Consider the following 12555-nt stretch of genomic DNA (forward strand, 5'->3'; position numbering starts at 1 on the left):
GAGGCCTAGGGATTTGAGACCATCAAAGGAGAGTTGCAGCTGTGTTTCCTGAGGAAGATCCATACCTGCCTCACACTCTGAATTTCAATTATCTCCATGTTCTTAAGGAAGTGTTGAGACAGGAAACCTATTATGCCTTATTTTAGGTGAAAAGCCATTGACATATTGAATGAAACTTTCATATGTGATTATCTTTATACAGAATAAATATTGACCTTAGGATAGAGAGTACTCTGTTGTTAAAGAAAGTAATTTTTAAAAAGTTTTTCAGTTATTTAACTCTTTGCATTCTGTGCTTAGACTCTCTTCCTGGACATTCGGTTGCCCTCTGTTTAGCTGTTGCCTTTAAAAGTAAAGCAACCAATGATGAAATCTTCAGCATTCTCAAAGACGTCCCTAATCCTAATCAGGATGATGATGATGGTAAGGGAATTAAATATTTGTTGAATGGAACTATGTATGGGCCAGGTTTAAGTAGAAACATAACTCTCATACAGTATATTTGTTTAGCCTGACAGCCTGTCAGTTATTCCCCAGAACACAGGTATCTGTTCCCTTAAGCATTGCCTGCTTTCACTTTAGAGAGGTTCATGCACAGGAAGACTTGGTGTATTATAAAGTTGGATGTTCTCTCCAAATTGAATTGTAAGTTTATCATCAACAAAAGATAAGACGAAAAGGCATGAGAGGGACTTGCTTTGTCATCTGTTAAAACATCTTGGAAACTACAATAACTCAAACAAAAAAAGACAAATTAGTGAAACAGATAAAGTCTACTGGGACAACGGGGTAACCATTTAGGAGGAAAATTTTGTTAGATCTGTACATAATGATGTGCAGAGAAAAATGACTTGAAATATTAATAATGTTTAATTATTACTCAGATTTTGTTTAGATTTTTCTAAGAAATTTGTATTATGTTAGAATATATTTAGAAAGTATAATTCAGAATGTTAAATTTAGACATTGTCAGACATCTTAGGACATGGACCTAAAGTGTAAAGGGCTTACTGTATTTTTCTCTTTTACTATTTATCTTGCCACCATGTAGAGAGATAAGAACAAAGAAATCTATGTGGTATTTGTAAAAAGAAATGGATCATATAGAAGAATTCGGGAAACAATCCCAAAAAACTTCAGAATTAAGGTCATGCTTAGTTTTATATTTTGAGTATATGCAGTTAATCAGTGAGGGTCTTTTATTGTCTGTTAGTACTCTTGAGACATTGCTTGAATGTGGGACTTAGTATTTGGATATGAGTGTGCCATGTGTTTAGCAATACAGGTTAGGGACCAAAGAATTGCTATACTTAATCTTCCTAACTCTCTTTACTGTGGACTGTTGCTCAGATGAAGGATTCAGCTTTAACCCACTGAAAATTGAGGTCTTTGTACAGACTTTGCTACACTTAGCAGCCAAGTCGTTCAGCCACTCCTTCAGTGCTCTTGCAAAGTAAGTACAACCAGAACACACATGCTCTCTTGAGGGTTTAAAACTTTGCTGGGTGAATACCAGGGTGTAGCAGTTTCTACCTTAAGATTATTGAATATAAAGATCTTAATAGTATCATATAATTTGATACAATGGGTTTTGGTTTGTGGTAGCTAAAATCCCCATCCTGTGGCTCCTGTCTGTGGTTTGCACCTATATATAAAGTGTATATTTTTTCACATAAACCTGTAGAGAAACAAAAACCTGGGTCCATAGGACAGTCAAAAAGTTACCACCTTGTCCAAGGATCTTCCTAAAAAGAAGGTGAGCAGAATTGAGAGCCAGCTGCATTTTTGGGAGCCACCCAAAGGTTGACATCTAAAGACAGAACTTTTTAACTCATCATACAGTCTAAATGAAGAAAGAACATCCAGGTATTCTTCCCAGTCAGGCAGAGAAACTAGACTCCTCACCCCATCTCAACTTCCAAGTCTATGAGACTTGCAGGGCTCCCACAGAAGATGCAGGCAGAATACTATACTTGTGTTAGGAGACTATTCCTTAGCCCACATGTATCCTTAAATACACAGTAAACTAGAGTCCTTGGTTTGATAGTATTTTGTAATTCTAAGCTTTTGAGACAAATGCCATACAAACTGAATTCCTAATCATACCTTTTATATTCCTTAATGGTTAATGATGTTTGGTTATTCTGTATGTATATACTACACTGGAAATTGAGTAACGTTGTAAAGCTTTGAAAATATTAAGATCCTCAATAAGTTTATATGTGCTATTTCTGCCCCCACCCCCGCCAACCATGAAAAGGTTTCATGAAGTCTTCAAAACCCTAGCTGAAAGTGATGAAGGAAAATTACATGTTCTAAGAGTCATGTTTGAGGTCTGGCGGAACCATCCACAGGTAAAAACTAATTAGATATGTTGAGATGCTGATTGTATAGGTATAAAAAGAAGGCACTTGATATCGTTGTTTTAGTTTGTAGAACTTGAAATTTGGCTGTGCCCTTCAAACAGTTTTTAAATCTATAATTTTAGTGCTGTGAAAGTAATGATGCTTGAGTCATTCTCTAAAGAGCAAGTGTTATGATTTGGTTTGATATTATAATATCTCAACACATTTTAAGTAAGAATGCTTATTTCTTGGAAGGTTCTCCAATTGGGTAGGAGATAGTTCTTTAATCTATCCAGTTTCTATTTTTAAACAGGCCCCAGATTTCTCAAATCTCAATATACTATTGTACTGTTTTAATACCATGTGTTATAAAGAGGCATTAAAATAAATTTTGGAGTATATTTAAGACATTTTTCATGATAAAACTTTAGGATTAACTTTGACACATTATTAACCAGGATATTTTTGCACTAACTAACGCTTGTGGCCAGCAGTTTATTATATAAATGAATACTGAAATATCTAGTCAATAACATCCAGGTAACAAAAGATGTATTACTAAATCTCTGGTCAGTATGTCTTAAGTATTAACATCCAGAGTTTCTTTTGGCTCAGTTTTTGTGTTGTTGTTATATTCTTACAAAAAGTACCAGAGCCAAGCAGAAGGGAAAACAAATCTTGAGACCTAATGGTCAAATTGTTCAGTTCCATAGCTACTGAATGTTCACAGCCATCCTATTTTAACTTTTGTAGCAGTGGGATTATTGTGGCCTACATATAACTGTGACTTACCTGAATAACTTCTTTCCTCTGACTATAGATGATTGCTGTACTAGTAGATAAGATGATTCGTACGCAGATTGTTGACTGTGCTGCAGTAGCAAACTGGATCTTCTCTTCAGAATTATCTCGTGACTTTACTAGGTAAAATGGGTTATTTTACAAAGTTCCTATTCTCTAAGAATTCTTATACATGAGCTCCAAATTCTGGTTCAGACCAGGTTAATACTAGTATCATAGTGGTCCACTCTGGACTCGGCAGGGTTTCTTGCACAACGGAAGTACACACAACCAGTCTGGTTGCAGTGTCTCTTAGGGACACACATATAAGTTGAATTAGGACTTAAAAGTAGAAATGCTTACAAAGGATCCAAACTGTTGGGCGAAGAGATCAGGCTGTATGTCAGGATCTCAACTAGACAATGAGACAGGGCAGGAGTTCACACTAAGAACTGGCAGAAAGCAGTCCATTGTAGATGAAGTACACATTATGGAGGGATTGAGGAAAGCGTGGTGGGCACCTGAATGCCACTGGGGGAAGGAGGTCTCACCTTAGTCATAAAAATCCTAGATATAATACACAGAAAATTCTCTCTCGACTCATTCCCCCTAAAGGAAAAAGACTTTTCGTTAAGTTTGGTTCTTATACATGAAGCAGAGTCCACAGGCTTTATACCTGATCAGGGCTAGGACAACAGGAGTTGACACAAAATAGGAAACCCATTACTTGCAAAGACATAAATATCCATCACAACCTTTATCCTCTTCACTGTATTTGTTATTGGCTTAGGGCTCTAAGCTGAATCTTTAGGGTGAAGGAGTGTGGTCTAAGATTATCATACCAGCCAAGTTGGCACTCAGAAATGAGAGCAACAGAAGGATATTCTCAGATGTGCAACATCTCAGAAAACCACTCAAGTATGTGTTAGCCATCATCCTTAGTGGTTTACGTCTGCAACTCTAACTCTGCAAAACCTTTCTGACCAGCTGACTGATGCAGAGTTAAAGTACTCTGCTCCTTTAACCTGTTTGCTAACATTCTAGACCTTGTTTTATAATATTCCACTTAAACTGTCATCATCCAGATTAAAACTTGTAGAAGGAAGTACTCTTCTGTGCTGTATATCCTGGGGTTAGGAGACATAATGTTATAGACATAAAAAGTTAAGAAGCTACTTAAACACACTGATATTTATGCAGTAAACATTTAAAGCACCTACAGGTGATCCTGGTACTTGAGTAGTTTAAAAAAGTAGTTGACATAAGTATCTCATTCCTAAAGGCCCAGCAGTTGATAGCTATTATCAACTAATGAGGTTCTTTCATGTTCCAAGAGAATTGGCTGAGTTTGTGCTAGGATAAAGCATGTGAATGAGCCTCGGATTAGGTTTCCATTTCAAAAAACTACAATAAATAGTGTTTACATTCAAAAGAGAGAAAAATGTATTTTTGTTTCTAGGATGTTTTTTCTGGTTTGCCATTTCACTGACTATGTATACATACATTCTATGTGTGTCTAGTAGGGGATGGAAATAAGAAAAATGACAAGGACCCAGTATTGCCTTCAGGAAGCTCATCTGGATCTAAGGGGTAGAGCTAGATCGTGTGCATGATTGATTGTGCAAGAAAAATTATGTTGCTGGAGAAATATACCTTATTCTGCCTAAAGAATAGAAGGCTATATCAGACCTTAAGTATGTGTAGATTACAAAAGTTAAGAGGTCTTATTTTCTTTAAGTATAGTTTAACATACAGTAACCAAATGCCTTATTACTTTAAGATTGTTTGTTTGGGAAATCTTGCACTCCACAATTCGTAAGATGAACAAACACGTTCTCAAGATCCAGAAAGAGCTAGAAGAGGCTAAAGAAAAACTCGCAAGGCAACACAAACGGGTAAGCCTTGTGTCGACTATAAATGGTCAAAGAAAATAATATAAGAAATCATTGAGAACATTCATTGCCTTGATGGGAGCTTTTTGAGACCAAATCATGCAGAGCTGTTTGTAGAAATGGAGGAAGGGGAAGGACTGGTGCCTGCTGCTCTCTGCCGTTTTCCTGCGTGGTGAACCTGTTAAGCAAGCCACAAAGCTTACTTTTTCCATAGTTTACCATCCTGTTGCCTTCCCAAAGGAGAAGGAAGGAGGACACTGGTGTTTCTATAAAAGTTTCTGATGCAAGAGGGAAAGAGAAGACTCATGGTGTTCACCCCTTCCCTGGTACGGGAGTGGGGAGGGAGCAGGGCAAGAGGAGACAGTCTTTTCCGGGCCCATAAAATACTCCTCGTATTATTAATATGTTTAGTATTATAGCCATCTGGGGCAGCAGTGAGCTGGATGTATTCCTGAGATTCAGCAGATAGTACTGTTGTTCTTCATGACAGTTTTCCAGTGTTACACACATTTACCAGAAAAAGGTAAAAGTAGGTTTGATGACTTACACAAACCTAAGACACTGTTAAGGTAAATGGCATCATCCCGATTTTATACGTGAACCTACTCCAGAGACTTGACTTCACACCACTCTGTTCTCTGGATATGTGGTGTCCATATGATAACCACTAGCCACATGTAACTTTAATAAAATTTGAATACAATGTAAAATTCAGTTCCTTAGTCACACTAACCACATTTAAGTGCTCAGTAGTCATGTGTGGCTATTGTGAGGGTAGTGCAAATTTATGTTAAAGTTTTGTGATGAGAGGTTCCCAAGACCCTAGCCCTATATTTCTCCTAGGAGCAACAGTTCAGTGTTCAGAGTTCACAGCAATTTCATAAAACCACCATTGTAAATAACAATAATCAACTGTACATTTTACAAAGCTGTTTTCATTTTGAATGAAGACTGTGACATACATTTCCTCCTTGAGTGGACTGTCCTGTAAAAGGCATAAGTCATTCTGCTATATAGGAAGCCCAATGCCATTACCCAGGACAAATGCCACTGAATTTCCCTGGCCTAGATAAGCACTTACAGGACTTCGGATGTTTGTTTGCCTGTATGTTTGGTTCTTTTCTTGTGGAATAGAAGTCTTCAGATAGTATTTGACCAGACACAGTAAAATCCTCAGGTCTGCTTGTTGGGGTTTACTACACTGGAATTCTAAATGGTTGTTTCCTTTTGTTCCTTGGCATTCTGTAGCGAAGTGATGATGATGACAGAAGCAGTGACAGGAAAGATGGGGCTCTTGAAGAACAAATAGAAAGACTGCAGGAAAAAGTGGAGTCTGCTCAGAGTGAACAAAAGAATCTCTTCCTTGTCATATTTCAGGTATCGAGACTTGGGACATTGATAGGTTCAAAAAAAACAGTTTATTTCTTTAGTTTTAAAAAATGTTTTTAATCATTATGAGTAAGGTCTTAAATGTATAAAAATTTACATAGGAAATAAAAGTTCACTAATTGGAGGTAATTCTGTTGTTACCATGTATATTTCTTCTTAAAAAAAATGGGGGATGCTGTTAAGTACTTGTAGATCTGTTTAGATGATTGCTTTCCTTCCTGAAGATTTCTGTGTTAACATTTCTGATTATGTCCTTAAAACAGAGTCTCAGAAAAATTACTAGCATAAGTAATCTAAATATTAAAGGTTAGATTATTTTTGTATTGTCAAAAATGATGTGCTACTCACCTCATCAGGCTTCCCAGGTGTCTCAGTGGTAAAGAAGTCTTCCTGCCAATGCAGGAGATGTGGGTTTGACCCCTTGGAAAGGGAAGATCCCCTGGAGAAGAAAAGGGCAACCCACTCCGGTATTCTTGCCCAGGAAATCCCGTTGACAGAGGAGCCTGGTGGGCTACAGTCCATGGGGTTGCAAAAAGTCAAAAACAACTTAGGGACCAAAGACTAAACAACGCATGTTATCACTGGTCTGCCTTTCACACTTCAGTGTTTATTGAATCATGACAGTCAGGGTTTCACACCACAAAGATAGGGTGAAACAAGCAATACCTTTGAGGTCTCTTGGTCAAAAGTGTGATTGTTTCTGAAGTATAAGAATTTTTACTAACACCTCTGGAACTTTGTACCCTATTTCCAGCGTTTTATCATGATCCTGACCGAGCACTTGGTACGCTGTGAGACTGACGGGACCAGTGTGTTAACACCATGGTATAAGAACTGTATAGAGAGGCTCCAGCAGATCTTCCTACAGGTTTGTGGAAAACTTTGATTAGGATAATAAACATCACTGTTCTCAGCCATGGGAATTCTCTCCTAGCTCAGTTAGAATGCAGTCTGTAAGTAATAGAGCTGCAAAATGACATGACTTAAGCAGTGGTGGCTCAGTCAGTAAAGAGTCTGCCTGCATTGCAGGAGACCCAGGTTTGATCCCTGGAGAAGGAAATAGCAACCCACTCCAGTATTCTTGCCTGAGAAATCCCATGGACAGAGGAGCCTGGTGGGGTCGCAAAGAGTCGGACACGACCAAGCCACTAAACACAGCACATCCTCAGCCACAGGGATTCTCCATTTTAAAAAAGCATCAAAGTTGTTAGGTTATATGGTACCTGTAAGCCCTTTAGTTAGTGTCCATTTGTTCCTACCATTGCTCATCAGAATATTTAGGCTTAAAATTGGCTCTATATCACTCAGACTCCTAATTGCCATTCTCTTTGTTGGAGAGCCTAGCTGTGACACAAAATAGAAAAATGCTAAGGGAAGAGTAATAAGATTTTAAGAACCTCTTTAAATCCAAAGTTCAAATGATAACAGTGCTTCTGGAGGCACTATTAGTAAGTTCCCTGAGGTTCTTACAGAAAGCAGACCGCAACACATACTCTGTTAGATTTAAGTTAGATTTGAAGTAGAGTGGTATCTTCAGATACCAACACCCCAAGCAAATCCTTATCGGTTTGTTCTAGACAAGAGTAATTAAAGCAGAAGGCTTAAAGGGAGAAAAAAGTTCGTTGAAAAATCTAGAGTAAATTTTTTGTTGGAGGCTTATTTATTGTCAACACCCTGATCCTATAGGAATCTGAGTATATTAAAGTTTATATATGTACATATAGAAGAAACTTTGATTTTCTGACAATTTTTTCCAGTTAGGCTCAGTAAGTCACTGATTTTCAGTAAGACAGATAACCTCTATTTTAAAAGATAAAAAACAGTGAGGTTTGGGTTTCCTGTTTTGTGGAATACTTAACAGATCACTGGGTAATTCTGAAATATAAATAGGTTAAATATTTTTTTCTTAACACATCTCTTTGCTTAATGCCCTAACCAAAAAATGAAATGATTTCCAAAATTTCTTCATAGTTCATCCCTTGTCTGGGCAACTTTTAAAAAGTCATACTATATACTTTGTCCTAATTAGGGGAAGGGCTTCCCTGGTGGCTCAGAGGTTAAAGCGTCTGCCTGCAGTGCAGGAGACCCGGGTTCAATTCCTGGGTTGGGAAGGTCCCCTGGAGAAGGAAATGGCAACCCACTCCAGTACTCCTGCCTGGAAAATTCCATGGACTGAGGAGCCTGGTAGGCTATAGTCCATGAGGTCACAAAGAATCGGACACGACTGAGCGACTTCAGTTTCAATTAGGGGAAAGAACCAGCTGAACTCATCCAGAATAGTAGCAGGTGGTGCTGCCACTGCCATGAATTATAAATTGCATAGAAACAGACCAGAACTGAATTTTTAAATCATTGACCATCATTTTTTTCTTTTTCGTTTCCCCCTACATTTTCTCCATATTCGGGCTTTCCAGGGTTATTATTCCTAGCAGCTAAACCGCTTTTTTCTCTGCTCTTTCGCATCACTCCACAACGTGGGTAGGCTTTAGGGGAATGTTTGGGAGATTGCTTGTGTACTCCCTTTCCTAACCTAAACATTTCCCCCTTTTCTGTGTCTACAGCATCACCAGACAATCCACCAGTACATGGTGACCCTGGAGAACCTGCTCTTCACTGCTGAGTTAGACCCCCACATCCTGGCTGTGTTCCAGCAGTTCTGTGCCCTGCAGGCCTAAGGGTCATTTTTTTCCCTTTCCTGTCAAGATTTTTTTTTAAAGATCTCAAAATAATCTGTCTTATTTTTGATTGTTTGAATGCTTGCTTTCTTGTAGCATCCTGTCACTTTCTAAAAGAAACAGAGAGAGGACAGTGAAGAAATATGGTATTGATTACCCTTAGTTTCCCCTAAAAAGCAGATATTCCCTAATGACAGTAATGTGATAATGCATAGGATGTATCATATATGTGACAAATACAACTTTTCTCTGATATTTTTTTCTCCTTAAGGCACAAAAGATAACTAATTTGAGGTATGTGAAACACTAGAGGGTCAAGCTTATTTACCAAGTAGTATATAGAACTGATGAATTTATTATCAAGTAGCATAGCTTTTTGCAGCTCATGGGTAACCTAACATGGCTGAAATAAAACTAAAAATGTTTTTTAAACTTTGGTATTTCATGATTTATCATCTCAGTCTACTTAAGTGATTTCTTTGTAAAATACCTCCATCTGAAATTTTCTCTTCAAAATACTTTTAATTACTGTAAGATACTATTTAAAAAGTTACTAGAGTAGCAATTCCTAAATCTGAACATAAATCACCTGGGACTCTCTAAAGTTATTTTTAAATTAATATTAAACCACAGTCTTTCAAACACAGACATATCTGGTAGTTCTTAAGGCTCCCAGGTAATTGCAATATGCAGACAAGTTTTGGAATTATCATCTTAGAATATCTGATCTCAAACCTGAGACAGATCTGTCCAAGCTCATATAGTGAATTTCGTGTTAAAGTGTGACTTAAAAGTAGCTAGACTGACTAATACCTAGTGTTAGATGTAGGTTTGGATTTTATTTCTGTGGAATCAGGTCCAAGTAACTACTAATTCCTAAACCTGTTTCCTATATGGTGTTGAGGCTTAACTAAGATAAGAAAAGTACACTGTAAAATAACAAGGGGTTATCTGACATTCCAGATTTCTAGCATTTTTAGTTTTTATTTCATTGAACCTTTGAAAAAATTTAGCAATAATCCCACAACTGAAGTAGCTTTGTTCATTTATATAATATAGGTGTTTTTTTTAAACTTAGTACATCATAAGTTTATGGTGCATAATATATGGGGGTCTCTTTGGTTTACCATATACTTAGTGGCTACAGAATATAGTCTACTCAGTAGATGGAAATTCCTAGGATTTTAAAACACCATACCATTTAAGACAAAGAATCACAAGATTAAAGCTGCATGGCAAGTTACTGGCAGGGAACTAAAAGCCAAGCGCTTAGCTAAGTGTTCTTTTGTTTATACTGTTCTCCTTCCCACAAACTATGTAATTAGTTAGAAATGGCTCCTGTCCTCAAGAAGCTAAAGGGTAACCATTTAAGGCTCTGGTAATTCTGACCCTAGGCTGCTTTGTAACCCTCCATAATGTATTGCAAAGTGTGGCTGCTTATACTTTTACTTGATCCACCTCCTTCCTCTTAGACCCTCTCTTCACGTGTAATGGTTGCTTCTAACAACTGCTCACTAATGTGACCCTGCTCTTATCCAGTCTGGCAAACTAGGTATATTGGAAAAACCAAACCAGAGATTGAATTCTGAAGAAACAAACATTCAACAATCGCTCTCCCCACAGATGAAGCTCACAGAGACAAGAACAGCACGTCACACTGTACATCGTACCTTGCAATAAATCAATATGCTCTTAAACTGCACTGATGCCATTTAACATGCTTTTGTCCAAGTAAACATAATTTTTGTTTTCCTTGACTCTAAAGCTCACAGGAGTTACTCAGAAAGCAGTTCAAATGAAGATAAAGTTTGCTTCCTTTTCCTGGAAAGTACTTAGCAGTGATTTCTATGACTTATTAACAATTCACAGTTATATCTGAAAATGAAAGATGAGGACAGAACTTGGCGACCTGAGTAGAGCATATATGGCTGTCAGTGATATCTGGACACCAGAACTGTCTTAGATTGATGAAGGTAAAGAGTGATTGACTGGAAGCCCACCTCAACTAGACAAGTCTTAGCTATACTGGTCTCGATAATACATGCTCATTAATAACTTACGTGTCATTTGCTATAGATTTGCCATATTTAATCATGACAGTCATTAGATTATTTATTATGTCTATGTGATAGATAAAAACAAGCCCACTGAGTAACTTACCCAAGGTCCACAGCTAGTAAATGGAATCTAAAACTATGTCCATGTGGTGGTTCAAGGGTTCCTTATCTCCCAATGCAGTTGTCAGCAGCCTGAACCCCTAGTTACTTGCCGGAAGCTTTTTATTTTGTCCAAAGAAGGTCTTGCTGCCCATTCAGAATCTATTTTTACTGAGCTGTAATATTCAGCATAGCACATGAAAAAAATCAATATTCGAAAAACGTATTAACCATTTCAGTATTGAATACTTATATAGAGAACAGTTAGTAATGACAGTTTCAAGTCTTTGGCTTTGACTTGTTTTGACTTTTGCCCTTCTTCAAGCATAATCTCCAAGAGCTGATCTGAAGAAAAACATGAAAATGTATAAAAACTTCCTATTTGTTGCAGTAAGATAAAAAGTCCTGTCAAAGAACAACTTGAAGTTATCCTGAATTTGTTTTTATCAAAAAAAAAAAAAAAAAAGAATGCATGCACCCTGTTAATCAAGCACTTGGGATCAATTGCTCTTACCAGGTAAGTACCCTGTAATCCTTTTGACAAGATAGGGTAATATTTGACTATTTAAACTTGATCCAAATGTCTGGGGTGATGTCAGGTTGTAGGTTACCATTCCTTTAGAAGTGCTACATAAACACAGAAGCAGGCTGTTTTCCCTCCCAGGATTACATGAGAATACCTGTAAGGCACTTTGCATAGTGTTTGCATGACATACAGAAAATGCACAGTGAATGTTAACAAGTTATTACCTTTGATCAACAAACAGTTGAGCTGTTTTTCTATTTTACCCCGATTTGAAAAGGCATATCCAGACATTGATCCTAAGATCTATCATAAACCCTAAGGATACAGAAAACTTGTCCCAGCAAAGCTCCCTCATACCCTTAGAGACAGACATGGTCTAGAAGACCTGGCCTAGGGTCTGGGGTGCAGCAGTCTACCACCATCCCTGTTGGTTCCTGGGATATGAATCCAGCTCGGCCAGCTTTTGCCTTTACTGCTAAAAGCTCTTCCTTCTACCTCAATCGAGGGTTTGGCTTGGTCGCTTATTTCTCAGTTTTAGCTCTAAGCTAACACTTTAAAACCCATTCTATTGCTCAGCTCCCACCCTTATTATAGAAAAAATGGTCACACACTTAGTGTTTTGCCCACCAGACCTGCTGGACCTTAACTGAAACTTGCTGTTAAGCCATAACATACATAATTATTGGAGCATTATTTATACAAGTGTTTCATTCATTTATGAAGACTATACATTTTGGTGAATTTTGAACAGGACCAATCTAAATTTCCACACTGTAGAACAGATCACTTAAC

General features: G+C 37.6%; 1 protein-coding gene across 1 annotated transcript in view; it reads left to right on the forward strand.

The window, feature by feature from the left end:
• The window catches only part of NCBP1 (nuclear cap binding protein subunit 1), a 36242-nt gene extending 26780 nt beyond the window's left edge, over nucleotides 1–9462 (forward strand). Inside the window, exons 16-23 of the mRNA XM_052644772.1 lie at nucleotides 301–423; nucleotides 1351–1453; nucleotides 2261–2354; nucleotides 3166–3269; nucleotides 4906–5020; nucleotides 6266–6394; nucleotides 7161–7274; nucleotides 8968–9462. Of these exons, the coding sequence (XP_052500732.1) occupies nucleotides 301–423; nucleotides 1351–1453; nucleotides 2261–2354; nucleotides 3166–3269; nucleotides 4906–5020; nucleotides 6266–6394; nucleotides 7161–7274; nucleotides 8968–9081 (896 nt within the window). The 3' untranslated portion in view covers nucleotides 9082–9462. The remainder of the gene's footprint in view (nucleotides 1–300; nucleotides 424–1350; nucleotides 1454–2260; nucleotides 2355–3165; nucleotides 3270–4905; nucleotides 5021–6265; nucleotides 6395–7160; nucleotides 7275–8967) is intronic.
• The last annotated feature ends 3093 nt before the right edge of the window (nucleotides 9463–12555 follow it).

This window comes from Budorcas taxicolor, chromosome 8, assembly GCF_023091745.1.
Source record: "Budorcas taxicolor isolate Tak-1 chromosome 8, Takin1.1, whole genome shotgun sequence".
In the NCBI taxonomy this organism is placed as follows: Eukaryota; Metazoa; Chordata; class Mammalia; order Artiodactyla; family Bovidae; genus Budorcas; species Budorcas taxicolor.